At 40.5% G+C, this 20,012-nt stretch overlaps 1 protein-coding gene across 3 annotated transcripts in view; it reads right to left on the minus strand.

The window, feature by feature from the left end:
* The window catches only part of SAE1 (SUMO1 activating enzyme subunit 1), a 71,576-nt gene that overhangs the window by 39,358 nt on the left and 12,206 nt on the right, over positions 1–20,012 (minus strand). The window contains exons 2-5 of one of the 3 annotated variants that reach the window (XM_037819483.1): positions 16,780–16,891; positions 11,907–12,080; positions 9,702–9,844; positions 8,335–8,470 (exon numbers count right to left, since the gene is read on the minus strand). In XM_037819483.1, the coding sequence (XP_037675411.1) occupies positions 8,335–8,470; positions 9,702–9,844; positions 11,907–12,080; positions 16,780–16,891 (565 nt within the window). Of the gene's footprint in view, positions 1–8,334; positions 8,471–9,701; positions 9,845–11,906; positions 12,081–16,771; positions 16,892–20,012 lie in introns of those variants that run through there. The other 2 variants (XM_037819484.1, XM_037819486.1) reach the window with 2 other exon arrangements.

Below are 20,012 nucleotides of genomic sequence, written 5' to 3' on the forward strand. Positions count from 1 at the left end.
AGATTGTAATGTTTTAGAGAAAATGAATCCATTAGCTTATAGACACAAATCTAATAAATTAATTAAAAGTTTGATAAGGAACACGGTACTTACATTTTTCAAAGTACCTCCCCATAAAATACATATTAATTACACAGAGGAAAAAAGTAACTTTTCAAAGGAGAAAAGTTAGGCAGACATCATCTTGCTCAAGTGATCAAAGTTAACATCCCCAGTAATGGGGTGTACTGAAATCAAGCACCACACTATAGGATGCAACGAGAAGCATCCATTCTGTGATATTCCTGCCAAAGATGCATAACTGGAATCTAACCACAAGGAAATAAAAGACAAACCCAAACTAAGGGAACTTTTACAAAACATCAGACTTGTAATTTTCAAAAGTGGCATGAAAGTCTATATGCATGCATGCTCCTTAACTGGATCCTTTTGCCATAATTAAAGACATTATTGGAACAACTGGTAAAACTTGAATAGGGTCTGAGGATTAAATGGTAGAGATGTACTGGTGTGAAATTCCTGATTTTGATGGTTGCCTTATGGGTATGTAGGAGAATAACTTGTTTGAAAAAATACAGAATGAAATATTTGGGAGTGATGGGGTCTGCCTCAAATGGTTCAGAAAAAAAATAATTAGTACTACACGTGGTACTTTTGTAAAGTTTAAGATGGTGTATAAATAATTTCAAACTTACATAAGTGTATGTGTCTCTTCCTCTCTCCTCTTTCTAGACACACACACACACACACACAATATTTAAAAAAGAGAGAGAAAAGAAGTAAACTGTATAATTTAAGAAGTTAAGTGAGCCAAGACCTATCAGCTAGCAGGCAGTTTATAAAGCTCACTAAGGACCAAAATGGATTTGATAGATGAAAGTTCAAATTGCTAGTGAAGATTAAACAGTTATGGTTTTTAGGTGGCTTTCTGCCTCCCCATAATCACTCCTTTGTGGTCTGGATCCATCGTAAAAGCTAGTATGTAAGATGCTTGTACGGCCCTCAAACCTTTTGGTCATGGGCCTGTTTAACCTCAAAACGTAAGTCATGTAGTCAACCTAGTGACATTTAGTGCCTGGTACTGTCAGCTAGATCCTTCCTAACAAGTCCTAAAATACAGATCAAGCTATCAGCAGTATGGTCTGAGAACGCCAACAAAGAAAACAAAAATCTTACCAGCTTTCAAAAACTACCAAGATCTTAATTCAGAGTCCATGCTGTTTGCCTGGCTAAGAGTAATGCTAAGAACCCACTAATACATGAAGGCCACTAAATGACAAATGGGAGAAAAAAGTCATGTTTCAGAGTCTCTGTCCCAGGCAAGCCTGCTCCTAACACTTTCAGAGCCTGGGGCAAGAGTATAAACAAAGACCCACAAATCATGTCTACACTTTTTAGTTACAGATCATGCTAACAAGCTATTAAATAATGTAAACTGTATTCATCTACCTTGACAAATATACCTTCTTTATAATCACATAGAAGGCCAGGATGAAATTTGGAATTCTCACACTCCTTAGAAAGTTCTGTGCCAAAGGAGGTACACAGGGAAAGCTGGCTCCAATCCTTTAACTTGAGTGTTGACAACCCAGCAAAAAGTCCAAGCCTATCTTCTCCCTACCAAAACAGCCACCCCATAGGCATGCAGACAGTGTGGTAAGTCCTGCACTCTGGAGGCGGACACAGGTAGCCACCCATAGAGGCTCGGGAAGGAGCCAGACATTATCTGGGCAGGAGGGATTCCAGACGCCCAGATGTGGTGTAGAACTGGGGATAAGGGTACAGGCTCCAGGTGAGCACATCAGTTTGGCCCCATGGAATCCTCATCCTATGGGGAATGGATGGAAGAAAGTCAGAGTGGGAACTTCTAGGGCACTGGGGCCAAGGTTAGAGACTTAAGGGCAGAACTACTCCCAGTCAATAACTTCTGACCTTAGGCAAATAATAATTTACCCATCTTGGGTCTGTCTATGGCAGACAAATTTGGGGAAGTTTCCTGATATCTTGGGAGAGGGCCACCAATGGCCTTATCTATAATATGTGTACTAGCACTCCAGCCACAGGTGACCGAGTCAGAAGAGGCCACATGGCATGAGCCAGGCCAATCAGATTCTCTCTCCTGGGAATTAAAGAATTTGAAAGTTGGCATATGGACACTTTAATAATAGGGTTCTGAGGAGAAAGGCCATAAATTCCTACTGTTCCCGAGGCTCCCAAGCTGCCCGGGATCCTTACCTTTCTCAGATCACAATAGTTACTCAATGCTTCTTGATATACTCTATCCCTCCAATTAATGCCCCCTTTTGCTCAAATTACCAAAGTTTGTTATTGTTGCTCGTAACAATTAAAAAAAAAAAAAAAAAAAAAGCTGAACTAAATCACTTAATCTCTAGGAGGATGGATGGAACAGGTAGAACTTGCCCTATTCGCCGCACTGGCATTCGGGTTTATAGAAAACTTCTGACAATACTTTCCAGGAATGAAAAGCCTTCCAGGTGAGGCACCTGGCCTGTGCCGGCCAGGCAGTAGCATTCGCCATCCATATCTGCCTGAACACACCACAGACAGGCCACCAGCACCCCTCACTGCTCCTCCCATTTCGCCACACCCTCCACTCAAGGTTCCTTCTGCTAGACTGCCTGGCCCACTCCCTCCACTATCCATTCCTCCCCTACCCCTCTGGGCCTTATGGATTTCAGCTTGAGAGTCTATTTAAGTCAGAACTAATAACAAGTCATCTTACACCATTCACTGACCTTCTCTCCTTAAACAGCCATCTGCGTCCTGGGGCAGGGACCACAGGGAAAGGCACAACGGTGACTAGACTAGATTTTTAATCAATTTCTGTGAGCCGACAGGATCCAACCCACTCTTCATTTGCCAAAAAGCCCATCAGTAAATATAAACAATGAATTCTCCACATAGGCTATTGGCCAGCAAATTATGGGATTGTACTGAGCCATACAGAATAGTGGAAAACAGCAAGTAATCTCAATGTGACAGGAGAATGGCCATGTAGATTGGGCAAGGCAAAAACATAAAAAAACTATGCAGTCATTTAAAGCCTTATTTCCAAAGTGGATGTAAAGACTTGGGGAAGTGCTTATGATAAAATACTGAGTGGAAAAAAAAAAAAAAAAAAAAAAACCTTATATATATATATATATATATATATATTAACTACATAGGTACTTATATATAATATGTATTAAGATAAATTAACTAGGACTCCAATTTTGTTATGCATATGCATACAAAAAAAAAAAAACAACAACAAAACACTGAAAGGAATGTTACAGTTGTTATTGGGTGGTAGGAGTCATATTTTCTAAACCTGTTCTGTATTTACCAAACATGGGATTATGAACATATTTTACTTCTATAATCAGGCTACCCATCAATAACAAGTGATATAGCAGTACTTACCAAATCTGGATGTAAACCAATTGAAACAACTTCCAAAACTACAGATCTTGAAGTCCAATCCCCAGACCTACTGAATAAAAATCTCTTGGGGTGGGATCTGAGAGTCTACAGTTTAAAAAGCATTCTAACAAATTAAAACCACAATTGGATACCATTTTCACACTCATAAGAGTAGCAAAAAAGCGTGATGTTACCAAATGTTGTTACATAATGCTGGTTTGGGAATATAAACTGATAAAACCATTTTAGAGTAATTTAGCAATGCCTGGTAAAGCAGAAGATATACATGTCCTAAGACAAATTAATTTTGCTCTCACACACGTACCTATAAGTGTGGGTTGAGTAGTGCCCCTCCACCCCAATTTCATGTCCACCCAGAACCTCAAAGTGTGATTTTATTTAGAAATCAAGTCCTTTGCAGACGTAATCAGTCAAGGATCTCATGATAAAATCATCCTGCATTTAGGGTGGGCTCTAAATCCAACGATAGTGTCCTCATAAGAAGAGGAGACCCAGATGTGGAAGGCCACATGAAAAGATGGGCAGATTGGAGTGATGCTGCCTTAAGCGGAGGGATGCCGGAGCCATCAGAAGCCAGGAGATTGAAGGAAGGATTCTCCCACAGAGCCTGGGGAGGCAGCGTGGACCTACTGACACCTTAATTTTGGACTTCTGGCCTCCTGAACTGTGAAAATAAATTTCTGTTGTTTTAAACCACATGGGTTTGCTACATTATTCTTAATTTATGCCTAAAATATTGCATAGTAAGTTAGAGCCCCTCATTTGGATTCACAAACAGGTGATAAAACAGGAAGAAGCCAAACAGGGCTCTATCTGCCCCCTCCAGGCACTTTTTTAAATCCACACAAATGCATCTGCAGCCCTGGTGGGGACAAGTGGGAAAAGAACAGAGGAGAAGATTGAGAAGGAGCACACAGATAAGTAAAGCAGAATCAGAAACGTTTTGGTTCTTAAGTTGGATAGTGTTTGTTTTACGGTTATGCTCCTAACTTGCATTGATGCTGCATGTCTTCTTTTGTGTATCAAATATCACAATTTAAAAAATATAGAGACTGGACCCCCTTCCCTCATCCCTAGAGCCTGGTTACCTCCCCCTCAACAATTGTCCAACCTGGAAAACCTGTTATTGGCATTCACCAAATAAACCTGCATTCTGTGCAACTGCACTCTGCATCTACCTGCCCACCCTCCCTCAGTCAAGTGATTCTGACAACTGGCCAGGTTTTGAACTACTTTGGCCTGTGATTCTGATCCAGGCAACCCAGTGTTTTGCTTCTAATGTGGGCCAAGTTCCCTTCCCTCTTTGGAATTCTGTTCTCTCAGTTCAGCTCATATAACCCAAACTATGGAAATTAATGTACTACAAGGTTAATCCATTTAGTTAGTCAAAAAGAGTGTTTATTCAGTAATACTTTTTTAAAATAAGAATAATCTCCTCCAGGGTTGTCATATTCTGCTGCTGAAACAGCCACAACTATACTGAGCAAATATTCCCTGAATATGCCCTTGCTATCAGGACTATGGCAGTGAACAAAACTGACATCCCTGCCCTTACGGAGCTTGAAGTCTAAGGGGAGAGACACTGACAAATAATCTCAAGTGCAATAGGTATTATAAGCCAAGTATCAAGGTGTTATATAAGAGAAGGGGAATTAAGATGGTCAGACAGCAGGAATGTTGCTTTAAAGATGGAAGTGGAAGGAGGCTGAAAGGATCAGAAAGGGGGAAATGAAATAATGAATTACCACTCAACTGTGGAATTTTACAACTAATTCATGAAAAGAATATTAACAGCTAATGCCCCAAATTTGTCACCTACCATTTCAGAGGCAAAGGTAAAATTACATCTGTATTTCTTAGCACTGCCATGAACAAATGCTACTTTTTGTTTAATTTTTAAAGTGACTATTGTCAGGTCATCTAATCATCCCTGGCAGGCACTAACAATAAAACGGACAAAACAACTTACAATAAGGAGACATGAGAGTAACATGGGAGAGTGATGGTGGCCTTTTATCCTAAAGGTCTTCCAGAATGATCTTAATTTTCACACATTTTATTCCAGCATTCTCACAAAACTTCCAATTAGCCTAGAAATTCCAAGGGGATTCCCCTGGAAGTCCTAGGGCCTGAGCCTGACTCTCAACTCTCCCCAGCTATTCCCCCTTACACAGCTGCTTGATGTCAGGCAGGTCATCTGACTTCCCCAAGCTTCAGTGTCAGCTGTAAACTGAGATGACAGGACTGGAAACACTTCCCTTCACCCAACAGGCACACAGTAGGCATTCTGCAAGTTACTGGACACAGAAAAAGCTTGTTGTTTGAAGGAAGCTAGATTTACTTTGCCCCTACATTTGTGCTTTTCATCCTTCCTATTTCCTTCACCCTGATTACTGGTCCAAGTTTTGATGCTGGCAAACTGTTCCTTCACGTGCCAACTCAAACAACTCTTCCTCCGGAAAACTTTTCTGGACACTCTTCCTCATCACAGAGGATTACTCCTTTATCTACTATACATTAGTGCCTATATCAGGTTTGTGTACAAGACCTGAGTCTGAGAAAATCTGAAATTTTCTCGACCTCTCTGGGTACCAAAGAAAAGCATACTGAGCACCTATCTCTGGGCTAGGCATTTTCCCACTATCTTATTTATCACGGTGGCACGTGTGCTTTCGGCCCGGCATCTTCCTAGATGGGTGAAAACCACAAGCTCTGTTTTTCCTCTTTGTTTTTTAACGTTTCTAATTTGGGAGCACAATTTGTACCTTGAAGTGAAAGAGGCCTTACAACATTTGGTTGAACCCAAGGAAAGGGGGGAGGGGAAGGGAACCCTAACCAGAAACCTTTCACAGGAAACAGGAAGCAGCTCTTCCCCACCCCCATCCTGCACTCTGAGAATAACCCAACTAGTTATTCAGTACAATTCAGGCAAAGGGGCAAAATCTGAATCAAGGAATTTTGAGGTTGGATGGGAACTTCGAAATCATGAGTCAGCCTCTGCCAAAATGGAAGAGGCATATTATTACAAGGTGGTAAAAGCCATGGCCAAAACCCGGTGCAGTCTGGTCTCCGTCCTGGCTCTCTTAATGGCACCGCACAAAGACAAGGTTTGGAATCCCAGAGACTGTCATCAGGAATGCACTGAATGCCTCATAACCTTAAAGGCAAGGGGTTGGAATCCAAGCTTGGATTGTCCAAGTGAAACAGCTGACTAACAATGTCAGCTGGGGAATATTTTGATACCTTCAAATTCGATGCCATGTACGAAGAGGCTGCACAAAGAACTCTGCAACTGCCCAGCCCCAGGAATGGTACGCAAAGGCCTTCACGGAGGGCCTGGCTGGGCTGCCCACATTCTCCTCATAGCTAAACAAGGAGCTCCCAAAAGAGCCTTCCAGATCCACCCCAGGATGCACCATCAGAATTGACTCCAGGGAAACTTCCAGCTGTGAAAGGCTAACAAAGCTAGGCCCTCTCTCCATTTGAATGTGAAAGACCTGCCTCAATCAGTGAATGCCCTGAAGCCATAAAACCCTTCACACCAAGGCCAAGTGTCACACTCAGAAGAGGGTGTGATTTATAAATTGACAGCACCCACAAAGCACCTTTTGTACTCTCCGTTTGTTAACAATTTATCTCCCCCCACCAAAACTCATGGAGCTATTCAGATAAAGCTTGAGTGGGCCTCAAAAGTAAAGAAAGGAAGGAAAGAAGAAAAGGACCCAAGTTTTGGCCACAACACCCATGTTCACTCTGGATAATTACGTTCCTATGAATAGACACTAAAATTAGGGTTTAATAATTCTTTCCCTATCACTCTCACAGCATCAGACTACTCCAAGACAAACACAAAAGGCAAGAGAAAGAAAATCTCCAACGCTGCCTTGCTGGAAACTCTTGAGAATTCCACTTTTGTGGTTTTCTGCAGCCTCTTTTGTGGTTTCTGCACTCTTTTGAATCCCCCTTTAAAGCAATTTTAACTCAACGCTCTGACCAGCTGTTTTTCTTTCTCAACACTTTAATCTACAAGGCAAAAAGTAAATATGGGTTTGGTCCCATCTTTCCTCTCAGTTCCACAAAACCAATTCTGGCCACTTCATCTTCTGTTTACCCCTTTCCATTACTCCCTTCTCAAATTCCAACACTAGCTAGAGAAACTATCATCTTCTGATGCCCTCCCTGCTCCTCTTTCTATAAAATGAACTTAATTATTGCACCTGATCCAAAGAGTTTAGACCTACAACATTAAAAAATATATCTGATAATATTTGTCAAAAGTGAAGCCTTTGCTTCATAAAGGTTATGGGAGGGTGGGTAGTTTAAAGAAGCCAGGCTAAAAGCAATTCAAGTTTAAACTGGTTCCTGTCCACTTAGGACCATACTGACTTATCTATCAACCTGAAAAAATCTTCTCTATAAATGTAAGGACCTTACTGAAAAATAGTCTTTTGGATACATCAGAGTTCAAAACAGGAGGCCCAGAGACCAAATAAGGCCTGCAGACACATTCTGTTTGATACACACAACACTGGCCAGAACATTCAAACCAATATGAGTCAGCTGCCAGAATTAAGAAATTTGGAAGAGATCATATAAAAATCTGCATTTCTGACTTCTCTTGAAAAATCACATCTGGCATCACTGGGCCAACATTCCATCATGGTGGCGCGCTGTCTGGCACTAAGTGGCAGCAGACCCCTCTAGGAGGGGCAAGCACTGGCCCAGTCAGCCCAGACACTGCCCCTCCTTCTCTCCAATTCCTGTATCTCTCATTTGCAACTGTAATTGCCCATCTCCAACAAGGTCCCAGGGTCTCTGACCTCTGCCCCCACACACATATTTTTAGGCACACAGTCCAGAAGCGACTGGGTTGGTTAGAACACTTACCTTTTTGACCACAGTGGTCTCAGATGGATCAAGTTTTGCTCTCTTGGTATCAGGTCCATCTTCTACTCCTTGGCTAACTTTGGCAACTTTGATTTTCTCCCTAGCGGGTGACATGAGGAGTGAATCCAGTTCTACCCTATGAGTCACACCATTAGAATAAAATGAGTCTCACCAGCCACAGAGTAAGATGGTGATAAGAGTATAGCTTTGGAGTCAGACAGATCTGTGTTCAAATCCCAGCTCTGTCACTTTCTACCTAGTAAGTCAGCTACACACGCCATGTGAATAACAATCACTGATACAATTATTGTAAGAAGTAAAAGAAATAACATCAATTGCTTAGCACACAAACTAACACATAGTAAGTTCTCAATAAATGAAAGCAATTGCTTTGTAAACATTCTACCCGAATCATGACATAAACAGCCAAACTTAATTCTTCTCTGCCACAGGGAGTTCACATGAAAAGACTGCAGCCTACTTTTTTCGGCTATGACCTCTTCATATATGCCCAGAGAACTGCATTTTCTTAAATCACAGAATGCTACAGTGGCGTGAGATCATGAAGCTCTTCATCCTTCTACCACCTTGATTTTAAAAGCAAGAAGCTTGCAGCCCAGAAACTGACCTGCCTGAGAGGCTGAATAAAAGAGCAGGTTTCCAACTCTTGCTTAGTAGAAAGCTCCTCCCACCACAAGGGCCTCTCTTTACCTCTCATTAGCAAGTTGAGGGTGTCAGTGATTGCAGCCAAAACATCAAGCGATACAGTTTAATAATACTGAATCATCTGCCATTTCTCATCTAGAAGCTACAGGTTCAAAACATTGCAGGTTCTATCATGCAAGAACTGAGAGCCTCAGGGTTCAAAATGAAAGGCTAAGGTCCATTTGTTCCTCCAGAGCAATCTTTGGACCTTGGAACTTTTCCAGGTAGCCTCTGGCTGAATGTGGCTCTGGAGTTACCCACATCTATGCTGTATTTGTTTTATTCTTTCAACCTGAAAACTGTCAAGACCAAGCTAGGGGAAAAAATGTTTACAATCCAAAAAAGCCTTCCCTAAACAGACACCTGAGGTCCAGACTAATCAAATATCCATGTCGTGTACTTTGATTTTTTATTGCTTTTAAAGTTTGCTTTCTTTAGGCTGGGTCTATCCTTTAGATTAGAACAACCTACAGGAGGGCAAGGACCATATCTTCTACAATTCAGAATCACAGCTCTATGTATTCAGTAAATTGTTACTGAATTGGTTTCAGAGTGTTCAAAGTATTACAGTAAAACACTTTCCTCAGATGGTTCATTTCCTACCAATAAACAAAAGTAAATTTTGAAAATGGTATGTTCTCCCCTCCTCTCCCAACACTTACTCTACAAACTCATGTTCTCCAAGATTGGCAAATGTGTATCCATGGTAGCCAAAAACATCTCCTGTAAAGAACTTGATATTATTTTTGTGACAGATCTGGTCAACTTTAACTATCACATCCCTGGAACAGCAAGTCAGACATACCTGCAGAAAGAAAGAAATTGGCAGGGTGTGAGGTTTACAAACTGTGAATCACTGCCCTGATGTCTAAATTCACTTAATGAACAGTCTCTAAAGGCATGTTTAAAGCCAGTTTCAAACTTGTACAACAGGTTCTTTGGGTCCATTGGTTAGAAAACAAAATAAAAGTTGCAGGTTTCAGTGTAGAGAAAATATGTAAATTATAAGACCATCACTTTCTGCAACCAGAACAAATACGTTCAGCTAGAAAGTAAAATCTATTCAATCCATTTGTTTCCCTAATCTGTGAACATACAGAAACCTTATTTCATAGCTCTCATGAAGAGCAAAAGAAAAAGACAGGAATAACTTAAAGTTATTTCTAAATTATGAAAACTATTGAAATCTGAACAAGCAACAGTGAGAAGCAAAATCAGTTTTTTTAAAATTGACCCAAAGCTCTTAAGTTTAACATTTTTAAATATGAGGGCATTTTTTCCCTTCTTTTGATTGATATGTTAAGATAAAGAAGATAAGACCTTTCGGGATTATTTTTCCACAGATCATGGTGTGAAACTCTATCCGAATTTAAGGACAAAAGAAGAGGTTATAGACCAAGTGACCTTCTGTTCAGACTTAGACAATGAAGGGGTAATTCACTCAGCAGAATTATCAGTGTCACTCTGGGGTGTCTACGCTGTGTTTCAACAAGTTAAGATGTTGGAAAGAGCCAAGTCTTACCACACAAATACCATCTTTTAGGGAGAAGCTAAGTGATCAAGTTCAAGAAGACTAACTTCAAAATTGCACATACTTTCTCCTTAACAAAGAAAGTTGAAGAAACTATAAGAGGATATTTTCATTTGATAGAATTTCTTTGCCGCTGTCTGTCAAACTAAATGGTGAAATCACACTCAGAGAGGGGTGTGGCGCAAAGGATGCAGCCACCCAAGGAAAAAGCAGATCTAAAGGGTAAGAAAGCCACAGTGGGATGTGCAACCAATTGATCACGTGGAACTCTGCAGAGTCAAAAATGACTGTAAAATCTACCACAAGGACCAGACAAAAATGGCAGTCATCCTCACCCATACACCTGCATTATACAAACAAGTGGCCCAGCTCTTCAGTTCTAACTAACCCTGTCTCTAATTGCTAAAATTTCGAGGGACAACTAGAATGGACCAAATGTGGTTACTATGAATAAAGAAATGAAGAGAAGACTTGTATCCAAATAGAAAGTGTCTCAATACCTGGAGTTATATAATAGAAGGAATTACAAAAAAAAATGCACATATGATTCATCATTTCAAGCTCACATTTGAACAGATGCACATATGAAATAATTGTAAAAAATTAACTACCCAACCCAAATTCTAACCTCTCATATAATGGGCCTTTCATTTAAAAAACAAGTATATCACCTGTGACTATTTCATGGTTATCAAACATTTGTTAATTTTTTCCAGGATATAGGTCACAGACACTGAAACTGAATTTAACTTATCCTTTCACCTTGGCATAGATTTGGCAGTAAAACCAAATGAGGTTGGATATGCCTCATTTAGCTTATAACTAGAGTGATTTTGTCTGTTTATCCATGGCAACGTGGTCAAAGTGACTGAGAGAGACAGACAGAAACCAAGATCAGGTGTACCCTTTCTTAAGACAAAACACAAGCTGTGGTATGCTATTTCTAACCAAAAAACGTCCCCACTACAGAATTTATCACCAACTTGTTAAGTTTTTGAGAGGGAACATTTGCTATAAAATGTATCACAGCCATGTGCAAAGATTCTGGAAGGAAGACAAAAGACCAATGATAAAACCTGGTCAAGGGGAACATATGCCTGAAGCAGCAGCCAGTAGCCAGCAAGCCACGAACAGCTACAAAAGTTCCAACAGACTGGACCAAACTAACAATACAGTCATACAATTACTATACCTAAAGAACAGAAACTCCTATAAACTTACTTTGGAAAAAGCTCAGAATTTGAGATTCTAATGCCCTAGCATACCTAGCATACATACAGCTAATGCTTTGTTTTACTCCCACAGCAGGTTTTACACTCTCGACTATGAAACTTACCGCATCAAACTGAGTGAAAAATGACTCAGGTTTCTTTTCTATATTCTCAGTGTCCACCTTCACATCTACCATGGGGTTGAGATTCTGGGCGCGCTCCAAAGAGGCTTCAGCCCTATTTCGGCCAACAGACCCAGTACGGATCAGGAACTGAGCTCCAGGGTCTTCTGGAGATACCTAGGAATAAAATTTTTTAAAAATCTTTAATTTTTTGGAAGCCAAATCTCAAAGAAAAGCCTTTGGAATTTCATGGATAGCTAAAATACTTACCATCTAATTGTATTACTGTTTCTGTAGAATCTGCCTAATACAAATTCCCTTTCCTTCTGAGGCTTTAAAAAGGAAACATTAACTTTTTTTTTTTTTACACCAGTCATTGGTAGTTTAAGAGCACCCCCTTGTGTTTATAAAGAAAATTCTCCCTAAACAGAAAAGTCCATGCTTCTCACCTTCCACTTATATATTAACTGTTAACAAAATGACTGATAATTATGTTGTAAGCATTTACTAAATACCCACCACGTACTCAACTCAAGGCATTCAGGGAAATACTTAAGTAGCCTTGCTTAAAGGACGGGGTCCCTGCCTACAAGTTGTTTAAAATCAGTCACAATTAAGAATGCTTGAAATGAATTCTCAAACTTAAAACTCAGAAAAGCAGAGATGAGTGAGAGCTGGAGCAAGAGCATGCTTGCACCCATAAGGCTGGATGTCATCAGAGCAGAGCCTCAAAGAGAGAACACAATCACCTGACGGCCAACAGCACAATTACAGATCCCATACTGTCCATAAAGCATTTATGTACTCAAACATCCAATCTTTAATCTCTGCATATAATCTTGCCACCAACTTCAACAAGACTGGGTTCAAAAGAAAAACTCCCCTTGTCTCCCTCCTTCACCATCTTTCCTCCAAAGTTCAAGAAACGGAGCTGGCCTTCCTCCCACTCAACCCTCTAAGAGTATCCTTGATCCATCCTGCTTTTTCAGGGACCTCACTCATTATGTATTTAGGGGCTATACATCAATAATGGTCAAGAGCAAAGGCTGTGGAATAATCAGTGCTGGATTCAAACACTTGATTCATATCCTGGCTCCACTACTTACTGTGTGACCTTGAACAAGTTACGTATCTGTTCTTCCCTCACCTGTAAAATGAGCACGTGAGGTGTTAAAACACAATCCACTTACTAATCACTCTATAAATGTTAATTATTAGCACTACTAGTACAGACAGCACACTTCCTGGCAACAATCTACTCCCTCGGTCTAAGAGATCCAGGTTCTCATTCTCCCTCGCAGGACATTCCATTCCAGTCTCTCCACATGGGCCCTTTTAGGTGTGGCTGTTCCCAACGATTCCATCTCACTGATCTCGTCACTCCGTACAGCTGGAAAATTCATTTCAATGCCTCTTTTAGTTTCTACCAAAATCTGCTATTTCAAAAATCACTCTTTCTGTTCCAGATTTCTTCAGATAGATCTGAGTCTTATATTAAATTGCCACCAGACATTTCCTCCTGGATGAGCCCACCAACCATCCTTCCAAATCATTCAACCTAGAACCCTGCTCATCATATACTTGACATTTCCTTGACTGTGGCTGCATGGTGGAGCGACCAAGACCATGGGCTCTGGAGTCAGACTGTTTGGGTCCTGGCTGCCCTACTTGCTAATGTTGGGACCTTGAGGGGGCTAGACCACTTTTTTTCCCTCAGTTTTCTCACCTGTCAAATGGGGATGATGGGTCCTACATCTCAATTGTGAAGATTAAGCTAACACAACTAGAGCTCTAGAACACTGCCTGGCACATTCAGTAAGGTCAGCTGCTGCTGTTACTTCTTACTTTCCCACACTCCCATATCCACTCCTACCCATTATACCACCTAAGTATTTCTCATATCTGTGTGTTTCTTACCGTTTCTATCATCAGTGCCATAGCTCAGACCCTTTTCACTTCTCACCTAAACTACTAAGACAGCCTTCTAAGTGGCCTTCTGCTCCATATCTTATGTTAGCCTGTACCATAGTTTATATAGCAATTAATGACTGCTGTATAAACTATGGTTTATACAGAAAGCCCAAAGCTGATCAGGTCAACTCTTTCCACCATTTAAAAAATTCTTCAATGCATCCTCATCACCTAGAGGAGTAAGGAAAAACTGACATACAGCAGGGATTACTAGCAGGACCTGGACCTTACTTCATCTCATTACCCATAATGTGCCCCTCACCACTGCTTTGGACTTCACACTCTTTTAAAAATGCCAAATTGCTTGTTATATTCCATTTCTACCATGTTGTTTTGTGCCATTGCTAATGTTCCCTGCCTTAAAATCCAGCCCCTCAACCTGATAAACTTTTTCTTGTTCTGTAAGACCCAGATCATATCAGAATTGCAGGAAGACCTTCTACAACCACCATCTGAGACAGGGAGCCTCTCTGGTTTTGGGGGGAGGGGTAAAAAAAAAAAAGCTCCTTCCTAGTCAGGAAAGGAGCACAAACAAATTGCAGAGGGGAGAACAACCACAGCATGTTCATGAACTGTTAAATTTATCTGATAGGAGCAATCTGATATGAAGCCAGTGGTCCTCAATCCTCTCTGGTATTATTCATCTGGAGAACTTTTACTTCTAAACAAGTCGCCAGATAGTCTAAAATGCAGTCAGGGTTGAGAACCACTGTCTTAGGCCTTAAAAACTAGACAGAAGTTCACACTCCAAGTGGAAGGCACTCTAAGTCCTCAAAGGACATAGATATGGGATAACGATCAGCCTGTTCACTCATATCCTGGGCAGCACTCACGATACCACGGTGACGGTGTCAGGGTCACATCACACACCCCTTAATTTTATGTGATTTCCACCACCCTTGGATTCCCCCAAAAAGATGAGGAACTCACCATCACCAACTGGTCTCATTTTCCATGTAAAAGGCTACCAAGAAGCTTCATGGTTAGGCACTTCCTTCCTTGGGTTTCAGCTTTTACTCCCTTAGGAACCCTCTCTACACCACAATTCTTGCTTAAGATGGGGTGTTCCTGCCTGTCATTTAGAAGAATCAAAGCAGCCAATACTCAGCCAATAACCTGGCAGCTTGCTTGCAGGGATTTTTTTTTTTTTTTTAAGAAAGTTGCAATTCAATCCAAATATTAATCTGTGACTGTAATAAAGTGTGTCAACCCAGGCTTCTCTTTCTACTGCAGAACTGCTTTTAAAAAAATAATTCCAGAAAAACAGTACAGAGATTCCTCAGAAAGTTAAATATAGAATTACCATGTGATCCTGCAATCCCACTTCTAGGTATAAAGCCAAAGGAACTGAAAGCAGGGACTAAAGCAGACATTTGTACACTGATGGTCACAGAAGCATTATTCACAAGAGCCAAAAGGTGGAAGCAACCCAAGTGTCCATCAACAGATGACTGGATAAACAATATGTGGCATATCCATACAAAAGAATATTTTTCAGCCATAAAAAAATGACGGGCTGGTACACGAAACAACATGAATGAACTTTGCAGACATCATGTTGGGTGCAAAGGCCAGTCAGAAGGACTAATACTATACGCTTTCTTAGACAGAAAGCAAAATTAGTGGTTACAAGGGGTGGGGTAAGAAGGGAATGGGGAATTGTGGCTAAATGAGTAGGAGTTTTGGTTTGGAATGATTAGCCCAGAAATAGTGCTGAAAGTTACATGGTCTTGTGAATGTACTTAATGTTAAAGAACTGTACACTTAAAATGGTTAAACTGATTATATGTTATGCATTACTTTACCACAATAAAGAAAAGAGGAAAAAACAATAATTCCAGGTATTATTTTTCCCTTGAAACCCCAAAACATAATGAACCTTTAAAAATTTTCATTAACATTTACTTTTTCCCACAGAGCCTATGCCTCAGACTGTACTAGTTACTTAGTGTGAGACAAGACTCCTGTTCATTGCCTAAAAGAGACACAAATAATAAGATGACAACACAATTCCTGAAGTATTATGCCTAAAAATAAATAAATAAATTACATGATCTGGAATTTGCTTTGAAATACTGCTCCCCAAAATATAGGAGAAGATACAAATTTTTTTAATGGACAAAATATCAATAACTGTAGAAGCCAGGTAGATACAGGTAGATAGGGCACCAAATATTATTCATTCTGTCTCTCCCTCCTTCCCCACCCCATATATAAATATAAAGAAAACTAAAGTGTCATTAAGGTTTGGGAATATAGAGAAAGGAATACTTTATTTTCACTTTGGAGAAAAGACAGGTCAGAGAAAGCTACATTGGAGTTAGGCACTATTATTATATTATCAACTAAACAGCATTACGTCATAAAATTTTTATTAATTATTGAATGCCTGTTATCGGCCAGGCACTATGCTTAGCAGTCCATATACATTCTCTCTAATCCAGTGTTTTTCAAAGTGATGTCCGTGAACCATCTGTATCAGCATCTCCTGAGATCTCCTCTGAAGACACATTTCTGAGCCCCATCACAGACCTTCTAAAGCAGAATCACTGGGGGTAAGGGCTCTATCATAACAGAGATCCAGGTAATGCTGTATTTTCAGTGAGTTATTCAAGTGTTTTTAAGCCACAAATTGGGAAACCATTTCTCTAATCCTCACGACCACCATTCAAGGGAAATATTGTTGACTACCCAAGGCAAGCTCTACAAAGTGATGTGAGTCTCCACTGTTCATCCAGCAAGGATGTGGTGGACTGGAATTCAAACTCTGCTCTAGCTATGTCAGTCTCCAAAGACAACAGTTCCCATGCTGAAGGGGCAAGTAGGAACTCACATAATCTGCAAGTATGAATGTGGAAGAGGGGGAGACTGGGAAGGGGAGTGAAGAGGTGACTGACCATCTCACCTGTTCGTGATCCAGCATGGTCAGTCCTTTCACTCCCGCCAAGATGAGATTCTTTGCAATTTCAGCCCCAAGTCCTTTCAAGCCGACAAGAAGCACCCGGGAGGCCCGCAACCTGTAAGGCAGACATTGTTAACCTGAGGAAACAACAGTGAAAACTCACCAAGAATAAAATGAGACAAAGTCACGGGCAAATACTTTTGGCTTTCAGTAAATACAGTGAAGCATCACAGCCTCGAATCTAGGAAAGAGACAGGCTCTAATTTAAACTGCACAGAACAATTTTTTTTAAACGCATTTATTGTGCACCTAGCATGCCTGACACCATACAAGGTATGTGAATAAGACAGACATAGTCCCTGCCTTCCCAAAGCTTACATTTGGTGAGGGAGACAAATAAACAAATAGAGATATCAAGAAGCGATAAAAATCAAGTAAGATAAGGATGAAGAATGATGAAGGATGCTATCTTAGAGTCATCATGAAGGCCTCCCTGAGGAGGTGGTATCTGAGCAAGAGCTCAACCTGAAATGAAGGATGAACATACAGGTATCTGAAAGAAGAGCATTTCAAGTAGAGAAAACAGTGAGTCCCAAAGCCTCGAAGCAGAGGAGTTCTTGGCATGCTCCAGGGACAGAAAGAAGGACATGTAGGCTGAAGAGCAGTGAGCAAAGGAAGAATGGTAGAAAATGAGGCTGTAGACAGAACCAGGGGCAACATCAAGAAGCCTTACAGGCCATTGTAAGGATTATGGGTTTCATCCAAGCAGGATGGAAAGCCATAGGGGGTGGGAGGAAGAGTGTCATAATTAAGGAGACAGAGGATGGTGACTTGGACTAGTAGGGTAGCAGAAGGGTTGGTGAGAAGGGTTACTATTTAGGCTATAACACACCAGCAGCATGGAAAAGGGAAGTGTTTGGATTTTCCTAAGTCTGTGAAGTCTGGTAGAATATGAGGCTAAAAAACAGTAGTCAGAGGTTGGGCTATCCCAAGAAGTCTGGACTTAACTCTGAAGTCAGAGAGGCAGTATAGGACCATGTGGTAGTTTGAAGTTGTATGTAGCCCAGAAAAGGTCATATTCTTTTGATCCATTCCTGTGGGTGCAGATCTATTGCGTGTGAGACCTTTTGATTAGGTTATTTCAATTGAAATGTGACCCACCTCACTCAGGGCGGGTCTTGATCCTCTTGCTTGGAGTCCTTTATAAAAGGATAAAACACATACAGAAGCTAAGAGATGAACTAGAAACACCCAGAGAAGTTTAGAGAAAAAGTCACAGACGGAGAAGCCAGAAGCTGAAGCAATGAAACCCAGGAGAGAAGGACCAGCAGAGGCTGCATGTGCCTTGTCATCTGACAGAGAACCCACGCTGGCTAGTAATTGGGCTTCAGAGACACATCATCCTGTTGATGCCTTAACTGGGACATTTTCACAGCCTTAGAACTGCAAATTTGTAAACTAACAAACCTCCATTGTTAAAAGCCAGTCCTTTTCTGGTATATTCCATTTTGTCAGCTTTAGCAAACCAAAACAGTTCACAATACCTTATTTGAGATCCCTTGAACTTGAAATGTTTCTGAATCAGAATTTTTTAGATTTTAAAAAGGAAATAGGGAAAAATTAGAATAAGCAAACTCAGAGATTTAGAATCTAGAATACAGGTACCAGAGGCTGGCTTGGGGGTAGGGAATGAGCAACTAATGCTTAAGTTGTACAGAACTTCTATTTGGATTGAATGTAGAGTTTTTGAAATGGATGGTGGTGGCGGTAGCAGAACATTTGAGTGTAATTAACAGCACCAAATTTTATATGTGAATATGGTTAAAGGGAAATTTTAAGTCATTTATGTTACTAGAATAAAAATTAAAAGATAAAACATAGGACTGTATTACACAGTAGACCCTACTGTAAACAATGAACTATAGTTAATAGTACACTTACAAAAATGTTCTTTCATGAATTCTAACAGATGCATCATACTAATGCAAGGTGTTACAATCCACTAACTTTTTCTCAGGCCCTGTACTGCTTGGCATTCCTTTAGTAACGAACACTGCTCATCACTACTGTCCTTGGGTTTGAATACTGGCTCTGCCACGTCCTAACTGGGTGGCCTGGGAAAGCTGCACCATCTCTCCAAACTTTATTCAACTATAAAATGAGGGTAATAATTCTGACTTCATGTCATTTAATCCCCTCAAGGACGTAGTAAAATGTGCATGCAAAAACATCTAGCATAACACCTGGCATACAACAGATGTTCAATAAATTTTACTTGAATTTATTGAACTTCTCTTCAAACCCCATTGCCTTAGTTATAAAAGGGCCCGTAACGATTTGATTCTGAGTTTCAAAAAAAAAAATATGGCAGAGAAGACAACCTACAGCTGGCATTTAAAGCCATCCAATATTGGTTCTCTCCCACTCTACCAGCTTATTTCCCATTATTACCAGATTAGTCTACCTAACTCCAAACATGCTTCAGTTTCCCCCTTCAGAAATTAAATCATGCCTGGAATGTGTTCTCTTCCTCTCAGTGCTTCAAAACTCAAAATGCCACTTCCTCAAAAAGTCCTTTCTTATCATAGTTATCAAGTGAACACTCCTTTCTCTGAACTCTACAGTAAATGCCTCTGATAGTAAATCACATCTAGTCACGTGGCCTCAATGGTCCCTACACTTATATGGTTCTACTGACTCACCACTTCAGTTTTTTTAATCCAATTGACATCAATATTGAATATCATGCTTATGTTTTTAATTCTCAACCATGCTGAGGCCCTGAGTCTATACCTGATTTATGACTCAATGACATGAAAAGTGCTTAAAACAGTAACTGACCCCTAGTCAGCACTTATGAAAGTCAGCTATTATTATTCATACTCTGATGTACCAATTCCCCTTCCAGGATCCAATTCTACAAAAATACTCAAGTGGGCACAAAAATTATGTACAAATACATTCACAGCAGAATCATCCATCTATTTCCCTCCACTTGCACAGTCACCACCACTTCATTTCTCACCTACAAAGCCACGACAGCCTTACTACTGGTCTCCCTGCTTCCTCCCTTGTTCCCTACAACCTATTTGCCCCCTCTCAGCAAGACAGATCCTGTTAAATGTAAACTAAATCACTCTTCTGCTCAAAATTCATCAATAGTTCCCCATACAAATTCCTTACATCATCGGCTTCAAAGCCCTATCCACTCCTCCCACCTCATCTCTCTCTACTCT

This window comes from Choloepus didactylus, chromosome 27, assembly GCF_015220235.1.
Source record: "Choloepus didactylus isolate mChoDid1 chromosome 27, mChoDid1.pri, whole genome shotgun sequence".
NCBI lineage: Eukaryota > Metazoa > Chordata > Mammalia > Pilosa > Megalonychidae > Choloepus > Choloepus didactylus.